The sequence below is a fragment of the Tachyglossus aculeatus genome, chromosome X2 (genome assembly GCF_015852505.1).
Source record: "Tachyglossus aculeatus isolate mTacAcu1 chromosome X2, mTacAcu1.pri, whole genome shotgun sequence".
NCBI classification, from domain to species: domain Eukaryota; kingdom Metazoa; phylum Chordata; class Mammalia; order Monotremata; family Tachyglossidae; genus Tachyglossus; species Tachyglossus aculeatus.
In genome coordinates, this window is record NC_052100.1 from 22,212,790 (window position 1) to 22,234,439 (window position 21,650).

Consider the following 21,650-nt stretch of genomic DNA (forward strand, 5'->3'; position numbering starts at 1 on the left):
AATGGGGATTAAAACTGTGAGCTCCATGTGGGACAGAGACTGTGTTCTCAAGCAGAGAAGCATCGTGGCTCAATGGAAAGAGCACAGGCTTGGGAGTCCAAGGTCATGGGTTCAAATCCTGGCTCCGCCAATTGTCAGCTGTGTGACTTTGGGCAAGTCACTTAACTTCTCTGTGCTTCAGTTACCTCATCTGTAAAATGGGGATGAAGACTGTGAGCCCCACGTGGTCCAATCTGATCACCTTGTATCCTCCCCAGTGCTTAGAACAGTGCTTTGCACGTAGTAAGTGCTTAACAAATGCCATTATAATAGTATAATAATAATAACCTGATTTGCTTGTATCCACCCCAGTGCTTAATATAGTGTCTGGTTCTGTACAGTTAGTACAGTGCTAAGCACTTAGTACAGTGCTCTGCACACAATAAGCGCTCAATAAATACAATTGAATGAATGAATGAATGGCACATGGTAAGCACTTAACAAATATTATTATTGTTATTATTTATTCATTCATTCAATCAATCATATTGAGCACTTACTGTGTGCAGAGCACTGTACTAAGCGCTTGGGAAGTGCAAGTCGGCAACATGTACAGATGGTCCCTACCCAACAACGGGCTCACAGTCTAGAAGGGGGAGACAGACAACAAAACAAAACATGTAGACAGGTGTCAAAATCATCAGAACAAATAAAGTTAAAGCTAGATGCACATCATTAACAAAATAAACAGAATAGTAAATATGTACAAGTAAAATAGAGTAATAAATCTGTACAATTATATATACAAGTGCTGTGGGTGGGGGGATGGGGAGGAGGAGAGGGAAAAGGGGGCTCAGTCTGGGAAAGCCTCCTGGAGGAGGTGAGCTCTTCGTAGGGCTTTGAAGGGAGGAAGAGACCTAGCTTGGTGGATGTGCAGAGGGAGGGCGTTCCAGGCCAGGGGAAGGACGTGGGCCGGGGGTCGACGGCGGGACAGGTGAGAACGGGGTACAGTGAGGAGGTTAGCAGCAGAGGAATGGAGGGTGCAGGCTGTGCTGTAGAAGGAGAGAAGGGAGGTGAGGTAGGAGGAGGTGAGGTGATGGAAAGCCTTGAAGCCTCTTGAAGTCATTATGCAGGCATACTCCAGGTTACAGCCACACCACAATACATACAACTTGGAGATACACAGCGTGGCTCAGTGGAAAGAGCACAGGCTTTGGAGTCAGAGGTCATGGGTTCAAATCCCAGCTCCACCAGTTGTCAGCTGTGTGACTTGGGCAAGTCACTTAACTTCTCTGTGCCTTAGTTACCTCATCTGTAAAATGGGGATTAGACTGTGAGCCCCGTGTGGGGCAACCTGATCACCTTGTAACCTCCCCAGCACTTAGAACAGTGCTTTGCACATAGTAAGCGCTTAATAAATGCCATCATTGTTATTATTATTACTATTATTATTAGTATTATTATTGCTTAGTACCTTACCCCAGGGTACAGCCACCCCATGAAACATATAACCTGGAGATAGATTGGTTATTGTTTGACACCTCAACAATCCAGTACATCATTGCAAGATGCCTAAACATACAAAGAAGTTAGGATCTCTCCACCCCCAGCTAAAATTTCAGGATTTAGAAATCATGCATTAAATTTAAGGAAAGTAGATTAATTTATGAAAGTGATTGAAGAAGGTCCTGAAAATGATTAAAGAGAGGGGTTCAGAAGTGTAAAAAGGTGCTCAGAAGGAGTTTCCCTGCTACATCTTATTTTATGAAGACAAGGCTGTTAAACCTAGATAAATCTTCTTTACTTAAGTGAGAAACCACTATCACAGTCAGCAGAAGAAGCTTCTACTTTTGCAGCCTTCTGCAAAGATTCATAATCAAAACACCTCATTTAGTTCATGTTGGGATGATATGCTTTGAAGTACTTTAACATCAATCAAATGAAAGTTTGTGATGCCAAATATAACAATATGTAGTACGTAAAAGAATTTCATGTCTTTCCAGAGGTTTTGGAATGGTTCCCAATTGATATCACATCTATCTCGGTACTGTTATTCATGACAACATCACTAAAATCCACCCTTTCCTCTCCATCCAAACTGGTACCATGTTAATACAGTTATTTATCACATAAGAGAAGCAGCGTGGCTCAGTGGAAAGAGCACGGGCTTTGGAGTCAGAGGTCAGGGGTTCGAATCCTGGCTCCGCCACTTGTCTGCTGTGTGACCTTGGGCAAGTCACTTAACTTCTCTGAGCCTCAGTTACCTCATCTGTAAAATGGGGATTGACTGTGAGCCCCACGTGGGACAACTTAATCACCTTGTATCCTGAACAGTGCTTTGCACATAGTAAGCGCTTAACAAATGCCATCATCATCATCATCCCGCCTTGATTACTGTATCAGCCTCCTTATTGACCTCCCAGCCTCCTGTCTCTCCCCACTCCAGTCCATACTTCACTCTGCTGCCCAGATCGTTTTTCTACAAAAACATTCAAGACTTGTTTTCCCACTCCTCAAGAAACTCCAGTGGTTGCCCATCCACCTCCGCATCAAATAAAAACTGCTCACCATTAGCTTCAAAACACTCAATCACCTTGCCCCCTCCTTCCTCAACTCGCTACTCTCCCACTACAACCTGGCCTGTACACTTCGCTTCTCTAATGCTAACCTTCTCACCATACCTCAATCTCGTCTATCTTGTCACCGACTCTTCACCCACATCCTGCCTCTGGCCTGGAACACCCTCCCTCATCAAATCTGACAGACAATTACCCACCCTCCCCACTTCAAAGCTGTACTGAAAGCACATCTCCTCCCCAAGACCTTCCCTGCCTAAGCGTCTTTTCCTCTTCTCACACTCCCTTCTGCGTCACCCTGACTTGCTCCTTTAATTCATCCCTCCTCCGAGCCCCACAGCACTTTTGTTCATATCTGTAATTTATTTATTTATATTAATGTCTGTCTCCCCTTCTAGACTGTAAACTCGTTGTGGGAAGGGAATATGTTTGTTTATTGTTATATTGTACTCTCCCAAGCACCTAGTACAGTGCTGTGCACACAGTAAGTGCTCAGTAAATACAATGGAATGAATAACACATCCATTTTTTCAAGAAACACACCATAGGTGCATCTTAGGGTATGTCCGGCATTGTAGGGTATATATATATATATATATATATGTGCATTAGCAAAATGCCTGGCAGATATACATCAGTTCTTTTAACATGTTTCTTTAACTCGGGTAATCTTTATGAGAAGTAACTCGGGGGTCGGAGGGGAACAATCCTTGACCGCAGAAAAATGGCCATTTTTCCATTGTTTTCTGTTTCTTCATATTCCATCCTTTCATTACCGCCTACTGAGGCCCCTGGAATAAAAAGAAATCAGATAAATTAGCATATCCCTTGTAGGGTTTCCTGGACAACATATAAAAAAATAATTTGCCTAGGCATTTGATGGCTATTGAAGATTGGAGGCCTTCAAGCCAGAAAGTTGTAGGATATATCTATTACCACTTCCTTATTTCATGTCCCCTGTCTGGGACTTCCCCCACTTCCATTTGCCACAACACATCCCTCCTCATCTTCAAAGTCGTTTTGAAAATCAACCTCCTCCAAGAAACATTGTTCAGCTAATTTCCACCACCCCGGATGTGTCATCCCAGCAGCCACCCTTATCCCTTATATAAATATATAAATCAGTTTATATACCTCATTCATTTCTTCATATTTTCATCCACCTCCTTATACTGTAAACTCATTATGGGCAAGGAACATGTGTGCTAATTCTGTTGTGCTCTCCCAAGCGCTTAGTACAGTGTTCTGCACATAGTAAGTGCTCAATAAATACCATTGATTGGAGTGTAAACTCCTTATGGGAAGGGAACATGTTCTCAGATTTATATTACCCAAGTGCTTAGTACAGTGCATCAATTACTATTACAATTGCTACTACCTACTCTTGTGGTTATAGCTGTACTTTTCCTCCTGTTTCCATTGTCCCATTTTATGTGTACCCTATTTTTACGTATGCTATTTATAGCTGCCTGTCTCCATCATTATACTATAAGGTCCTTGAAGGGGTTTTAACTTTTACACTCTCTCAAGAACTAGTAGAATGCTCTGCCCATGAGAGGTGTTCCAAAAACAAAAACTACTAAACGAATTCCTTCTCTCCCCTTATTAAAATTTTGGCTTTTGGGGTTAGAAAAGCTGTAACTTGGAAATGAGATGGTACCGAAAATGGTTCTCTTCTTTCCTTTGCCCTCAGTGGCCATCTGGTTTAGCAGGCAAGATTCTATCCAGTTCCTTAATAAGAGGAAGTGATGTCATCAGTAAGCGTCCGTGAGAAGACAGAGAAGACGGTTGAAATGGAGGAAGAGTGTGCTAGTAAAGATGTTAGTTTTTGGGTTCTCCTTCTGTTTCGGTGGTGTGCAGTAATAATGATAATAATAATAATGGTATTTGCTAAGCGCTTACTGTGTGCCAAGCACTGTTCTAAGCGCTGGGATAGATACAAGGTCATCAGATTGTCCCATGTGGGGCTCACAGTGTTCATCCCCATTTTACAGTTGAGGGAACTGAGGCCCAGAGAAGTTAAGTGACTTGCCCAAAGTCACACAGCTGACAAGTGGCGGAGTCGGGATTAGAACCCACGACCATTGACTTCCAAGCTCAGGCTCTTGCCACTAAGCCACGCTGCTTCTCATAGTCTAAGCTATTCTTCTTTCCCCAAATTGCTTAAAGGAAGGTGATGTTTTGAATGAAGACTTAAAGGATCATCAGCAGCTCAAGTTAGACAGTTTTGTCATTTCTGATTAGGCAGGGTCCACAAGTTTGAATTGGATGATAAGAGAGTTTAATGCTTCTTAAGATGAGAAGAGCTAACTTCGAAGCAAATAAAGTGTGTGGTTTCCTGTAATTCTTGTTTAAAAGAATTGTTCTCTGGTCAGATTTATTACTCTATTTTACTTGTTACATATTTACTATTCTATATATTTTGTTAATGATGTGAATCTAGCTTTATTTATTCTGATGACTTGACACCTGTCCACATGTTTTGTTTTGTTGTCTGTCTCCCCCTTCTAGACTGTAAGCCTGTTGTTGGGTAGGGACTGTCTCTAAATGTTGCCAACTTGTACTTCCCAAGCGCTTAGTACAGTGCTCTGCACACAGTAAGCGCTCAATAAATATGATTGAATGAATGAATGGAATGAAAATTATAAGACAAGGAACGAGAGAGCCCCGGTAGGCCCTCTAAACTGTAATCTTTTTGTGGGCAGGGACTGTATCTGTTTGTTATATTGTACTCTTCCAAGCGCTTAGTACAGTGCTCTGCACACAGTAAGCACTCAAATGTAATTAAATGAATGAATTAATGAATGGTCTTCCTCAAAAAAAATGAAAAAGAATGGTTCCAATATCTAAGTTTCCAAAGAAGGGATTGAATGGCAAGATGAAGGGTGCCAGGGTGGATGGCCGTTCTTAGAGGTAAACAATGAATGCTGGTCATTCGGTAAGGTATTTGAAATAACAATAACAATATGAACAGTATTTGTTAAGCATTTACTCTGTGCCAAACATTGTACTCAGCACTGGGCCAGAGATCCCTAAGCAGGAAGAGATAATACCTTTAAATAAGCACATGAATGACCTGGGTGGAAAGCAGCCCTTGTACTGATATTGGCATGGCCTTGTGAGTTGAGATGATTGTTTTGCTGACCCTTTTTCTCATATAACACCTTACAGCAAAAGTCCTGAAGTTATTTGAAATTATTTACAGCTCTGGCTTGTTGAACGTACCTGTTCAGACAAACTTCCTTTTTTTCCCCCTAAGAAGCCGCCTGTTAAACCGCAAGAAACTCAGTGTCATCATCCAAAGTACACATTTCTAGATGGATTTCGTTAGGTCTAGCAATCAGTTGATTCATCCTGAGGAATTACTTCAGTCTGTTTTCAGGAACTGGTATCTTCTGACCATCTTGTAGGAATCGGCCCAGTTTAGGAAATACTCTTAAGTTACAGAGAGAAAGCAGCCGTTGGGAATGTTTTTCATGCCTTTGTTCAAAACTTCCTACTGTACCTATTCAAAGCTGTTTGTCTTCCTATTGCTTGCTTTTGTAGACTCTGTTTTTATTTATCTAAATGATTTTACGACTTCAAATGACCATTGATGTTAGAGCGTGTTTATTGTCAAGACCATCATTGTTAGAAAGCGTACAAGTTTAAGGGATTCTCACTCCAGTGCAGAAATACTACTTTTAGAAATTCCAATCAGCCACATTACTGAAATGCCGCCCTGGTGTCTAGAAGGGTTGAGAGGATGCAATTCTGACAGTAGTAATAACTGTCAGAATTGCCAGTAGTAATAACAGTATTTATTCATTCATTCATTTCATTCATTCAATAGTATGTATTGAGCACTTACTGTGTGAAGAGCATTGTACTAAGTGCTTAAGGACTTACTACGTGCCAAGTCTAGACCTCACAACAATCAGTGGACCAAGGGTAAAATGAAATGTATTTGCTAACAAAAAAATTGGCTTTTATCCAAATTCATCTATTTTTAATCATATACAATCCAGGAACTTTTGTTTTTTTCATTATTGCTCTTGTCTTGGGAAATTTCTAGCTCAATCCTCACAAATATTTCCCAAGCATTTTCCAGTTAAAATTGTTAACCTTGACAGAAGGCAAGGAAAAGCACAAGAAGCACAACAGTGGATTTCAAAGCCCTGTTGGAGTCATCAAACGTACCCCACTAATAAGTTTAAAAGAGGCAATACACTAAAATATCCAAGTACAATTTTAAGAGGTAGCAGCTACTAATACCATGTTTATATAGAAAGTATTTCTTTCCGATGTATTTTGTTTATCTCATTTTGTTCTCTTATCGCCTTGATGATGATGATGACATTTATTAAGTGCTTACTATGTGCAAAGCAATGTCCTAAGCGCTGGGGAGATTACAGTAGATAGGGCTAGCACCATCCCTGATTTATGGGTTGGGAAACTGAGGCACTTAATTGTGACATGATTTCTTCAGCTTCTTGATGTACTCTCCTGGTTATCAGTTCAGTGCTTTTTCCTTTAACTCATGGGTCTCATTCAGGGAAAAGACCCCAACTCTCCTCCCACAGTTTGATTTTTTACCAAAGTTCATGAGAAGCTGATCTACAGGAGTCTTCCATTCGTACTTTGCTGTTGATTCTGGTTCACATAATGTTGCTTTTATTGAGCGATCCCTGTGACAGATTAACTGTTAGATGCCTGTTTCTTCTCCATTCCTTGTGAATGTAATCGTTTGCATTATTAGACTTTCTGTTTCTGGCTATTTTCAACCTCCAGGAAGAACCTAAGAAAGTTCGCTTTGATTATGACTTATTCCTGCACCTTGAAGGCCATCCACCTGTAAATCACCTCCGTTGTGAAAAGCTAACATTCAACAACCCTACAGAGGAGTTCAGAAGAAAGCTGTTGAAGGCAGGAGGGGTGAGTCCCACTCCCATGCAAAAGCCATCCCAATAAAGAATGTACTGATTATTCCCGGTGCATTATAAAGAGTAATAAAGGTACCCTTAGGGTAAAAGTAAGAGGAGAGCCTGAGTGATTTAGCTCAGAATTGTTGTCTGAAAAGAAGCAGGTAAGCAAACAAATTATTTCACTAGCTACTTAATTCTCAAGTGCACTGTTGCTTAATGGAATTTTTGTTCTTAGAGTCAAGACAGTACAGATTTATTTTAGTGCAGGCCAAAAAAATGGATTAAAGATTGAATTCATTCAGTATTGTGTTTCAAGAAAACCGTATGAGATGGAAATAAAGGTTATAAATTGCAGCAACAGAAATTACTGTTAAAAGGCTAACAGACTTTTTCCCCAAATTTTCTTGATTGTAGTAGATGGAAAAAATGTATTCATGCTAAATGATCCCCTAAGTGGAATGAATACGGAGTCTTACATGTTTGAACTGTGTGTGGGCAAAGGATGGAATTTCTTTTTTAACACATATAACCATAAACAGGACAGTTCCCTGGCAGTTGGTTACTTAAAATAACTAACTGTTCCCAAGGTGATGTGGATCTGATGATGAAAAGGGAAAAATCTGAACCTGGAGCATATGCAGTGTTCATTAATTCAAGAGCAGGTAAATTTGGATCTAGATGAGTAAATGCAATAGCTTGCTTTCCCTTTTAGGTTTAAGATGTTTGAATTTTATTGAAGGTAAATTATTTTTTTATATTAAGCAACAGATCTGGATAAAGGTTTTCTGGCTTATGAAAATTAATGGAACCACAGAACAAGCAAGTGCCATTTTTCCATTGAGTTTATGGAATTAGTGAGTCAGGCTTTACTGAGGAGTTTTTTGAGTAAACAGTCATCTAAATATTCACTTATCAACATCATTTAGCTGCTACTGAAGGAAAGAGTGTCTTCAGCTTTTGAATTTTAAATTCCCATAGGGTTCTGTGCAGAAAAGTAAATGCACAGTGACAACTTTTGGCCATCCGCAAAATGCCTTTCTACCAATAAAAGGTAGATTTGAAAAGTTAGTTTGAAAAGCTCACCTTCATGAATCTTTCCCATTTCCAGTTCTTCCTAAAACATCCAACCCCTGGTCCCATGCATTGCCAGTCATCTGGTCTTGTTCCAAAATTCACAGGTACATTCCTACATCAAGCCTTGTATTATTACCACTTTGCATCAGATCTAGTTATTTTGGATAATCTAAATAATGCTGTATCCATATCACATTTAATCAAAACATGGCGCTTAGGTATGTCTGCAGCAGGGCAGCTGAGCATAGCTAAGCAGTTTTGGTCATTTAATGCTCTAATCGGGCCTCTTATTTACAAGAGGGGAACATTTAACATTGCAGCCCCATGCTCCTTGATATCCAGTTTGTTGTCAATATGATTGCATCCATACTGCAACTAACGGATTCCTCATAATGATTGCAGGGAAAAATAAACCAGAAGGGCTTTCTAAATTCCCTCTCAGTCCTCAGGTGCTCAGTAAGGTGACAGTATATTGGAGAGAAGGCTTTTGGTTAGTGATAAGAGGAAAAGCCTGATGTGTTTTTCTATTATTTCTTGGACTCTTATTTTTGGCCCCTCTACCTGCACTCTAGGGATTTGCTCTTTGCCTTAAAGCCCTTGGGTTTTCTCCAGGTGCATTTTTGACAACTGATCATATTTTCTGATTGACTTCTGCACTTACTAATTTTAGGGCAGCATCCCATAGCAGTCCAGAATAATGTTTTGGCCCACAGAAATTTTTCCAGAGCCAACACAGAGTATTACCCTATGCCGTGGCATAACAGTGCTGTAACAGATGCTAGTGAGCATCAGCAATCTAAAGAAATTCATATCAGGTCCTTTAGTGTTTTTAGGAAAAGCCCAGGGAAAACATGGAAGAGGCAGACCAGCAACTGGATGGATAGAGACCATATCAACGATAACAGAAGAACAGTTAGAAACATTGCAGATTATGGCAGAGGACAGGAAGTTCTGGAGAAAGTATATCCATGGAGTCGCTATGAATTGGAAATGACTCGGCGCATAAAAATGATAATAATTTATTAAAATATTTACAATCCTAGCAAATGATTAATTTATGTCTGCCTCAAACGACAGCATGAGTGTTACCCTTATGAAGGTGTTCTTTAAGAACCCAACTCTTACCTTGATTCTGCATCCAATTTTCAATGATCTCTGAAAATTTTAAGTCAAGCATTTCTTCTGGAGGAAAAAAGTGTAGTGTACTTCTCTGGTCAGGCTGATCATTTCCCCCATTGTTATGAAGATATGGATAAACCCCCCTTTGTAGATTAGTCACTACTGAGATTCTTTTCTGAATATGTCAAATTGAGGTTGATTCGGTTTTCAGGGCACTGAAGGTACTTTGGTCCAAAGTAGAAATCCCATCTGAATCTTGGGTATGCCATTTTATGCTCGACAGAAATCCCGCTTATCTCCAGGCTCTACTTGGAGTATAAAAAGTAAGTCCTGAAAACTGAAAATGTGTGGCTGAAGGATCTTAAAATCCCATGGTGCAGATTTCCCTTCAGTTGTGAGCTCTTTTGTGTTTCACAAGGTTTTGAGGAAAGAACTTGAGTTAACATAAGACCCCAAAATGTGTGTGGGAGAGAAAGAAGAGAACTGGAATCAAGAGGATTGAAAACTGAAATCAGACCATTCATTTAAAATGGGAGTTTCCAGCAATTTTTCCAGAATATTTCTGGAAAGGGAGGAAACTTCTGGGGGTGGGGGGTACCTACAAGGTCCTGGATATTCAGTGCCATGCAGGAAAAATGCAATTGTTTTAATACTCCCCTTTGGATATTTGCAGATGGTTGCAGATGGGAAAAACAGGTGCTGGGTAAGGAGAAAGCCATAGGAGTTGGTTGGCAATAAGCCTTGATTGCCCCTGTAGTTGTTGGCTTTCCTTTTCTTAATAATGGGCATAACCCTCCATATGATTTGGCTTGAGAGATAAAAGTAAGAAAGATCTGTGCCTCTTTTCTCTCCCTCCCATGGTTTCTCCCACCGGTTCTGTTCATTTTCTCATATTTGGTAATCAAATTAAAACAATATATAGTTGAGGTCTTATGTCTGTTCACCCCTTTACAATGGGTAGTTGATAGGTACTGCATATTTACTGGTACTTCGTCTTTGACAAGCTCTTCTAGAGCAGTTACCTTTGTGTTTTAGACTAGGTGTCCTGTGTGGGCTTTGATTCTATTCTGTTTATATTCAAGCATCAGTGTCATTAAGCATATATAAACCAAAAGAGAGCATAGTTTAGAAGTGATCTGTGGTCCATTCCTGAATCACTGGCAAGTGGTTAATTGTGGGGATGGAAACTTTAAGCTAAAGTAATCGTAAAAACAGTGGTTTCTAGAGATAGAGAAGTTTTTCCTCCAGTACCACCTGCTTTGTTTTTACCTCATCGATGTGATTTCTCTGTGTCTCTCTGGAAAAGTCAGAGTTAGAATAATTTCACTTTTTAATAAGCAAGCAGTATAATACTGTCCAGCTTCTTGGAGCTACAGACAAGTTGCCATGATTTACCTTTGCAAGTAATCCTTGTGCATTTTGGAAAGGAGGTTGAAACCTGTCAGTTTTTTTTTTAACCTTGCAGACCACATTTTCAGGCTTCTATTTCATAACAGAATTTTCTAGATCCTTCTTTGTAGACTTGAATTTATGGGTGCCCCTCCTGACGTTTTTGCAGTAGTAAAAATTCTTAAGGGAATCTACTTTCATGCTGTGGTTTCAGACTTCGGTTCAGTAATGCACAAGGACTAAGCCTACGCTTATCCAGGATAACTAGTTTCTTTCTTAGGAACCACATTTTCTTGACTTTGACTTAACAGATTTTAAAATATAAAGTAGCTTTCCTGTATCGCCACAGTGCCCATGGATAGACAGCTGAGAGACTGTTAGCAAATGGAAGAAGTAAATGCACATAAATGAGTTGTTGCAGGAAGAGGCCTGTTGTACATTCATTTTGGGACAAGAGTATATTATTGTGGCTCATTTTCTGGAATATTTGCCACCTATTTTTCATCATCAGTTGAGAAAGGTGATTCATTTAAATGACCATGAGACCAGGTGAAATAACACATTAGTTGTTTCCCTTGAGGTGCGAAGGGTTAGAGTTCTATTAATTTTCTCATATTTGGTAACTAAATTAAAAAAAATTTCTGATCTCTGAGTCTTCTGAGGTGTAAAGAATTAAATCATGGAAATAGGGTTTGTTTTGAATAATATATTCAACATCAAAGATGTGAGCTAAGCTTTCATTCTTCCTGTAAAAGCTAGATCTTGAATCTTTCTGTGGGGGGAGGGAAGAGGGAGTGTATACGTAAAGTTTGTAAATGTCTATTAAGAATTTTTTTGAGGGGGAGGGGGACATTATAGATATTTTGATTTGATTTCCATTGAAAGCCAAATTGGTTCTGGCATGTTAACTGTTAAAAACATGAAAATAGAAGGAAAACATCTGTAGTGTGAATCTTTCTTCTTTTTTAAAAGAGAGAAAAATGGAGGCACCAGGCACTTAGCCTACCCATTCTGGAGCCAAAGGCCTTTCCTTCTGCAGTAAAGAAACAGAAATGGAAGGTAAAAGGAGACAGGTGGCTGTTTCCAAATGTTCACTGAGGTTTTTCCCCAGTATGGTTGCTTTATCTGTCAGTGTTTCCAAAAGATGCCCCATTTCAGATGAGCCCTCCCAAAGATAACTGCTAAACTGGTTGTATGGAGTTGGATCTTGCCCCACTTTCCCTAATTCCACTTCCAAATGCAGTGATCCTTAGAAAGAAGCATTCCTATCCTGAAAGAACTAAGGTTGTGGAAAGAGGCTTAGCACATGATAGATCCTTTGAAGGAAGTGGACTTTTCAGTCAATCAGTGGCATTTATTAAGCACTTACTGTGTGCAGAGCACTTTACTGAGAACTAAGGAAAATACAATACAGTAGTTAGTAAATTTGATTGCTGGCCCCACGGAGCATACAGTCTAATGGAAGAGCTTACAGTTTTAGCAGTTTCATTGAAAACTGAAAGATTTTCTTTCTTCTTAGAAAAATAAAAAGAAAGAAAATGAAAACAAGTGGTGGAAATACCCAATTTAGGCTATTGGGCATTTCCCAATGAGAAGCAATGTGGCCTAGTGGATTGAGCATGGGCCTCTGAGTCAGAAGGACCTGGGTTCTAATTCCGCTCTGCCACTTGTCCTTTGTGTGACCCTGAGCAAGTCACTTCACTTCTCTATGACTGTTACCTCATCTGTAAAGTGGGGGTTAAGATTGTGAGCCCCAGGTGGAATAGGGACTGTATCCAACCTGATTATCTTTTATCTACCCTTAGAACAGTGTCTGGCACATAGTAAGCGTTTAATAAATACCATTAAAAAAGGTTTATTTAATACTCCTCCTTATGACCAAGTTGTCTCTGGAAAGGTGTGTTCACAGTTTAGTGCGAATTGCATCTGGGTCCCCCGCTTAAAGTGAGGCTGGGATTGAAAGGCAAATGAACTATCAGTTTGAAGTCTCCCTACAATTGATTTTTACCCTTACTTCCCCAAACACAAATATGTTATGAACGTTTTGATCTGTTGGGGCGGATGAGGGGGTGGGGGTGCCCAACAGAGTACAGTAATTGATATGCTGCTATCTGAATGTTTTTTTGGTAATTCATGTCATAAGAATCAAATTAAAACCATTAGAAAGTGGGGCTGGAAGGTGCCATGCTGCCTGACACCCGGGACCCTGGCTATGGCTTGATCACTCAGTTTGCGCAACAGTTTCCCCATCTGCTTGGGTGGCAGAGTAGCACCAGTGATACTGTGAAAACAGTGTGGCAGATTCATGTCACAGCATCTCCCTCTAGGCCTGGCAAGCAAGGGAAATGTTGCTATGTCTTGTCATAAGACATAAGATTGCAAAGATCCCAAAAGACAAATGCATCAATTGTCTGAGATCTGTAAAATGGAAGCTTGTGTTAACTTTTTTCATGTACTTTGAAGGCAACACTAATAAATGAGCTCCCATTACTAGGCAGTTACAAAGGAGAAAATCTGATTTGATCCCTGCCCACAAGGAGTTTGCAGTCTAATGAGGAATTTGCAATCTGTTCCTCTTTCCCTATCTGTTTGCCTATCTATTTACCTCTCATTGTCACTCAGATAAGAGGAGCTCCATTACATTTGGACAAAGATTCAGGTTTATTCTGGGCATGCTTTGAAGTGGGGCCTAGTTTTTCAACCAGTGGTATTTATTGAGCTCCTACTACAGGCAGAGCTTGTACTAAGTGCTTGGGAGAGAACAGTACAACAGAATTAGCACTTTCCCTCCCCATAAGGAGTTTATAATTTGTGTTTGAAGAGTGGGTCCCTAGCTCCCCTTTCTGTTGAATAGTTGATTTTTTTCTTCCAAACTTTGGATGATCAGGACTCTTCAGGAGTTGTCATCATCATCTTCATCATCATTACACAGGATACCTTCCACTGTAAGCGGAGCTAGGAATTCACTTTAAAGAAAAGACATGATTCTTGCCCTCAAGGAGTTTATAATTTAATGGGGAAGAAAAGCAAGAAAAGCGCTCATATTTATTGAGCGCTTACTGTGTGCAGAGCACTGTACTAACTGCTTGGAAAGTACAATTCAGCAACAAAGAGAGACAATCCCTGCCCACAACAGGCTCACAGTCTAGAAGGGGGGAAACAGACATCAAAACAAGTAAACAGGGTTGTGGATTGTGCTAAGGAATGGGAAGAGTTAATCAAGGAAAGCTTCCTCTATGAAATGAGCCTTGAGCCAAGGAAGAGAGATGTGGTGTGATGAATGGGAGGAGTTTGAGGGGAGGGGAAAGGAGAAGCAGAAAGATATCAACCCTTACCCTGAAATTTGGGTCCGTGGGGGATGGAGAGAGAAACACGGTGCTGTCCAAGAGCGGGTGGGGGAAAGGGAAGCAAGAAGGAGAGGAGTTAAACAATGGGGAAGATAGTATATAATTTTTTTTACCTTGTAAGAACATTAAAAAAAAATCCCCAATTGGATCCTTGTCCAGTTGCCCTCATTTCAAGTTAGTGATGCAACACCTAGCAAAACTTCTTGTCTGGTCTGCCAAGACAAGACCAGCTTGGCAAGAGCTGCCAAATTAAATAGCCTCAAAACCTCACTGAGCTTGGCAGTTGGTATTGTATTCCATTGTCTCCCTTCTTTCCTGACAATTTGATGGCTCCCTTTCCAAAACAGATTTCACTTTGTTCTGCAATTCCAGTTTGAAAAGAAAAAAATGTGTTAGAGCCCTTCCTACAAACCAGAATCAAACCTACTAGAGATCATCTGAGGCTTGGCTATATTTTCAATAAATTATGGATAAATTCAATTTTGGAGCCATTTTAAAAATGAAGAGGATGTGGATGAATGGCTTCAGAAGAGGTCTTCAAATGACATTTACCAGTATGTTAAACTGCTGAAGAGTTAGTGACATGATAATGAAACCAGCAAAGAGCTCTTTGTAATTTTCATCTGGAGATGAAAAAAGCCATTACTGTACTATATATTTTTGAAAAAGTTGAGACATAGTGACACATTCTCCAAGGGTGAAAGATAAAATGCATTTTCCAAGGTAAAGAACTCCAGTTATTTTCTGAAGTTTAATTTCTTAGAGAACCAAATTAATGTCTGTGCTTCATGTACTGAAATTGAACATCAGAACCTTTTAAAAAAACAGGTGATTCAGATGTCTGCATTTACAAGTCTTTAGTATTTCTGTTCGTTATAATTTTTGCGAAGTATTTCAACATAATGTTTGCTAGTCTCTAACCATGCACTCATTATACTTCCCTCCCAACAGATAATGGTAATGTCTGACGGAACGTCGGTTCCTTCAGGACAAAGTCTTAACCTCCCCAGCCTCCCCAGTAATTCTTTGTCTTTTTCTGATGTGAAGAAGAATAAGTCATCTCATGGTTCAAAGGTGAGTCTCTAAAGAAGAGCCCTTAACTGTTGAGAAGTTGAAATATGCAATTAGGGATACTTTTTCTTAGAGATGCTGAGTGATTCATTTTGCAGCTTAAATGGAATGTTTGAAATGAACTCATTTCATTGAAGGGCAGTCACTCGTCCTGCCTCCTTAAAAACAATTGAGGCAGGTTGGCAGGAAAAGCAACCTCTGAATCCGTTTAAATACTTGCTTTTCTTAGATTTCTTTTTTTTCACTTTACCTTCATGGGCCCTTTTGAATAGCACTGTGGTTATTTTGCACATGAAGCCTCTCTACAATTGCGGTAAATATATACCCAAGAGGCGTCACTCAGCAAGATGGTTATGCCTGTACCAGGTGAATATCATCTCAACCCTCTCAACTCTGGAGCGCGTCCAAATCAAGCCGTGTCCCTGGAGTAAGGGGTCAGGACAAGGAGGGCTTGGAGGGTCCAGGGTAGCCCTGAGTGATGGTTGTGAAACTGATTTGGAGGTTTGGGCCATCTTTGAACGGTAGGACTGTGATTTGGTATTTGTGCCTGCTTTATAAAGAACCTGGCCTTCTGGGTTGGGCTTAGCCTAGGCAGTGGACAAGAGGCCTAGATTTAGGCTGAAGCATCTTGGCAAATTCTGTAGCGCCCCCTACTCTCACACCTGCCTCTGGAATCCCTTGATACTATGTCTAGCCTGGCCTGGGGAAGAAGGAAGTGGGCAGGCGTATTCTGTGGACACTAGTGAGAGCATCAACTATGACGTTATAAAACAGTGCCTAATATTGCTTGTTTGCTTGCTCTCCTCCCCACCTGGCTGAAAGAAAAAGGGTTGCCACCCTTCAGAGTCCTTGGGCTCAGCTCACGCCAGGCCCAGAAATTTGAATCCATTTAGGGATCTTCCAGTCTCATCTCTTGGATCCTCTGTCACACTCATTATTTCACCAGGCTTGTGAACCCCTCGAGAGACAGGGTCTGTGTCTAATTCCCACTTGTGTTCTCTTTCCTAGCGCTTAGTACAGTGCTAAGCACACAGTAAGCGCTTAATAAATAATACTACTGCCGCTACCAGGCTGGATCTCATAGGTAATTTCTGCGGCTTTGTTAGAACCCCTTGGGTAAATATGAAAATTCTGCAGTGAAGTTTTTCTTTCTGTAGAAAGCAGCATTGTGTGTGTGAACTTTTAGGAAAAGTCCGTCCTGTATGTAAACTACTTGAGTAATGAGTCAGTGTGGGCTAGTGGATATAGCCTGCAACTGGCAGTTGGAAGACCTGGGTTGTAATCCCAGGTCTGCCATTGGCCTGCTGTGTGGCTCTGGGTAAGTCACATAACTTCTCGGTGTCTCAGTTTCCCCATCTGTAAAATGAGATAAGATACCTGCTCTCCCTGCTTCTTAGATTTTCAGTCCCATGTGGGACAGGGATTGTGTCCAAACTGATTATCTCCTATCTACCTCAGTGCTTTGCCCAGTGTTTAGGCATCTAGTGCTTAATGAATGTTGCAACTAATTAAAAGGAATTTTAGCAAAACCATAAAATTTATTTTTAGCAGTCTGGGTAGAGGAGATATATATATATTTTTATTCATGTTACAGCTTTTCAAATCTTACATGGAAATGTACCTTAGCGAATTATATCCCCAACCCAAATTGAGGTTAGAATTGGTGTGCATTTGAGATAGTATAGAAGAGTCATCTTCAGTTAGCACAAGTAAAGGGATTCAATGCCTCTTGTTATACAGCTAGAAGACCAGATGGTTGTGGCAGGTATATTCAGTCTGAGAAAGGCTTAGCCAATGTTTCAAGTATCCAGGAAGTGGATCCTGTGGAAGAACATGATAGCGGTGACTGCTGAGAACTACATATGGAAGTAGACATGGTATTTCCTATTGGGAATGTCCTGGGGCTACACTAGGCATTTCTCTTTTACTAGTAATTACAAATGAAGAATGAGTGGATATAGTTTACAGACCTATGTAGTGAAACCAGTTTTCCTCAGGCAGAGATCTTTTTGGTCACAAAACCTAGTTGCCTGCTCTCTCTCAGGTGTGGAGTTGGGCCATTGTGCTGTCATCATCATCATCATCATCATCATCATCAGTGGTATTTATTGAGCACTTACTCTGCACAGAGTACTGTATTAAGGGCTTGAGAGAATACAATACAACAGCAGAGTTGGTAGACTCTGAGTTGTGGTCCTCTGCTCACAAAGTGCTTACACTCCAGAAGGCGAGATTACAGTCTTTCATTCCAGTTTTCTCTGGTTCACACGTGCCTTGCCTGTAACCCACATCAAATTGATTTGGACCTTCTACTGTTTTGTTTTCCTTGGGTGAAGCTTTGGTTTGATGACTTGTAGATTTAAAGACTGGATTGATCTTCCAGGGCTTATTCCACCGTGTTAATATCCCCCTCTGATGAGTTCAAGGCTCCCTTGAACCTTCAACTAACCATCAGTTATCCAGGTCTTGTTTTCTTTTTTTATGGAAATCATAAAGGAAATTTGAAACACAAATTTCTATAGAAAACAAAATAATTTTACTGGACCTGGACAATAACTGAATCGAAATAAGTACTAATCTGTATTTCTGGTTTCCAACCACAAGTTTCTGAAACTTCTACCAAATTTAACTTATGGATAAGAGTGCTTAATTGCAACAGTCCAAGTTACATAAAAACTGGGAATTTTATGCAAATATTGATGTTTAACATGGTTTAACTTGGTTCTTTGAACCAAGAAATGTTAAACAGCCCTCATGACAGATTCAGATGATGATCCATAATTCATCAAAGAAGTGTATTTCAATTGTTTCAATTCCATGTAGTAGTAATATTATCTTAATTATATAACTCTGAAAGGAAAGGACTCTCCCACAGAGAAATCATCCCAAACCACAATTGAAAGGAGCATTTGATTTTATTTGAAATATGTATTAAAATCAAACTCAGCATCAACAAAAGGGGCTTAACTTCTATTGCATTTATCTAGTGAACAAAAATGACACATGAGTAATAATAATGATGATGATGGCATTTGTTAAGCGCTTACTATATGCAAAGCACTGTTCTAAGCGCTGGGGAGGATACAAGGTGATCAGTGTGTCCCACTCAGGGCTCACAGTCTTAATCCCGATTTTACAGATGAGGTAACTGAGGCACAGAGAAGTGAAGTGACTTGCCCAAGGTCACACAGCTGAGAAGTGGCAGAGCTAGAATTTGAACCCATGACCTCTGACTCCCAAGCCCAGGCTCTTTCCACTGAGCCACATTGAGAAAACACTTAATATTTATGTATTTCTTATGCAAATATGACCGTTTGTGGGCCCGATGTGAGGCAGGGTGCTGTCCGATCTGATTATCTGATATTTAACCCAGTGCTTAGCACAGGGCTTAGCACATAGTAAGTGCTTAATAAATGCCATGAATATTCCTATTTTCATTTTCTCATAACTGGCACAAAGCCCAATTGAAACAAAAATCAGATCCAAATTTAAGCATGTGTTAGACTCTAGACTCTAAGGTCATTGTGGGCAAGGGAACAAGTCTACCAACACTGTTATGTTGTACTCTCCCAAGCACTTAGTACAGTACTCTGCACACAGTAAGTGCTTAATAAATACAATTGACTGATTCCTAAGCCCTGTAGTTTCATGTTCTGAGACACTGTTGTCTGTTTTGCACTAGGAATATTGACAACAGATGTTCAACTTAGATGTGAAGAAAGGTTTTAACTTCTTTTTGCATAATAGATTGCCCTCAGATACATTTTCTGTCTGTCGCTAATCCAATTGTTTTACATTTGTATCTTTCCCCCAGAAAATTGAATAATTGCACAAGCTCTATGTTTATCAGTGCAGACTACTTTGTGATTATAATTCCAGTGCTAAAGCTAAATCTTTGTTGTGAAGCATGGGATAAATTTAAGGCTTATGATGACATTTAAATGTGTGACTGCGATGTGACCATTACCAGTGTCAGCCTTTTAACTGTATCTCCAGGCATGGAACAGAAGCAGGTAGGGAGTAACATGGAGAATTTGCCTAATTGGGTTTTTCTAAATGTGTGGTTGAAATAAATATTAGCATTTGTTGACTGACCTGTAAATAAGAAGATAATCTATAAAAGTAAAGCACTGGAAAGTACCTCAGGCAGTATTTAGTTGCTTGCACATTTTATTTGCAGACACCAAGCTACATGTACTGTAGTATCCTTTTCATGTCATCAGTGTAGACTGTTAGCTCGTTGTGGGCAGGGAATGTGTCTGTTGTTGTATTGTACTCACCCAAGAGCTTAATACAGTGCTCTGCACAGAATAAGCGCTCAGTGTATACAATTGAATGAATCAATCAGTGTCAACAGTTTTTAGTGTCTACTCTGTGCAGGGAACTCTACTAGGCACTTAGCTAGCATATATATATTGGGACTAAAACTCATGTCCGCTGCCTTCAAGGACCTTACAGTCTCACGGGTTAAGACAGACAGAAACTGAAAAGTACCATAGAGGAGGCAGTCTTCCAAAAAATGGGATTCCTTTTGGCGTAGCAAGATCATCCTGGCAGAACGTACCTAGGATGCAAAAGCCAAAGAGGAAAGAAAACTGAGAAACTCGATGAATAATCAAACTTGGGAGCACAAGTGAGTCTGAGTAAAGGAAAATACTGAATAAAGTGAGGATTAGCAGTGTTCATTCATTCAGTCGTATTTATTGAGCACTTACTGTATGCAGAGCACTGTACTAAGTGCTTGGAAAGTACAATTCAGCAATAAAGAATGTTCACACTAAGCTCCCTTGTGTCAGGTTAGATGGTTTGTAGATTGCTTCCTTGCAACCTGAGAGTCAGTCAGTGATATTAGCAGTGTTCCTTGCCATCAGAATCAACTCTGCCTGGAAGGTAAGAAGCCAAAACAAATAAGGGGCAAGGAGAGCCATCTCGTGATCACTCTCCTTCCGTGGACTGACTGAAATTTCTTTTATATCGTCTACATAAGAGTTAATAGGCTTCGTTTCTCCGTGTGTGTCCAAAGGGCACTGCTGGGGGTGAAAGAAAATGACACCTATTTCCCTTATCCTAGATTCTGAAGGGGAAACTGGGTTTTACTTTACCTGCCCTAGAGAATTGACTGGGTGCTCTAGCAGTCCTTCCAGAGTTGGGGGCAACTGGAAAAAGTTCATTTTATGTCTATTTCTTGTACTCAGAAGATCTTCTTAAAGAGCATTGTGTTGGAATTAGCACTCAGCTCCATCTACTCCTACTGAGTTCTACACTAAAGTACAGAACTTGGCCTGGTCTTTATGTTCTCACATACATTATAACATCACATTATCACTTCCATTATTCAGTGAGTCCATTCTTTTCTAACATAGTTGGATGTGTAATGGTTTTGTGTAGCTGGGTTCCAGCAGAAAAACATAGGTAGCCAGGAAAATTGAGTTGGCTGGGGGTAATCGAAGTGCTGATAAGGATGTTTTTACTGTAGGAAAACACAATGTTTTGTGCTCCCTCTACTGGCTCGGAAGTAGAGCTTCACATGTGTTTACTGGTGATAATTTTGCATTCAGTATGGAACAAACAAAACAAAAGCTTTTTATCTTCGACTGTGCAAGGTGAATAAATCTTGGTTCCTGCCACTGCCTCACTGACAAGATGGACTGCACAATAATTTTTGCTTTGCCTCTCTTCAGAGGTTCAGAGCATAGTCATTACTTTTCAAAAGAGCTATCAGAAAATGAAAAACGCTCATCTGTGCAAAGAGAATAATCAGCAGCATTGTTACTGAAATTCCCTGTTCAGGTTTGTGTGGTGGGAATGAGGAAGAGGGAGGGAGGGAGAGGGAGAGAGAGAGAGAGAGAGAGAGTGTGTGTGTGTGTGTGTGTGTGTGTGTGTGTGTGTGTGTGTGTTTGGGAGCCTCTTTCAAAAATAAAAATAACTGAATTCCCCCTGAATCATCTGTAGCTTTCTGGATCTTCTCTTTCGAATAGCAGATTTGTAGTATCCTGTCAAATTACATATCAGTGCAGTGCTCTTTACAGTATTTGAAACAAAATGCTCCAATTGATTTTCCCCTGCTACCAGATGCTCAGATCTCAGTTTAAAACAGAGGCGATCTCCCATCTCATCTTGAAAGTTAATTCTTCTATTTGTTGCTGTGGATCCTCCTTTCTTCTTTCACTGATAATTACCTCATCACTACC

General features: G+C 40.2%; 1 protein-coding gene across 6 annotated transcripts in view; it reads left to right on the forward strand.

Annotated features, from left to right (window-relative positions):
• The window catches only part of MLLT3 (MLLT3 super elongation complex subunit), a 235,833-nt gene that overhangs the window by 131,388 nt on the left and 82,795 nt on the right, over positions 1 to 21,650 (forward strand). For 4 of the 6 annotated variants that reach the window (XM_038771335.1, XM_038771338.1, XM_038771337.1 and 1 more), the window contains exons 4-6: positions 7,326 to 7,469; positions 12,014 to 12,100; positions 15,340 to 15,462. In XM_038771335.1, the coding sequence (XP_038627263.1) occupies positions 7,326 to 7,469; positions 12,014 to 12,100; positions 15,340 to 15,462 (354 nt within the window). Of the gene's footprint in view, positions 1 to 4,339; positions 4,376 to 7,325; positions 7,470 to 12,013; positions 12,101 to 15,067; positions 15,112 to 15,339; positions 15,463 to 21,650 lie in introns of those variants that run through there. The other 2 variants (XM_038771340.1, XM_038771341.1) reach the window with 2 other exon arrangements.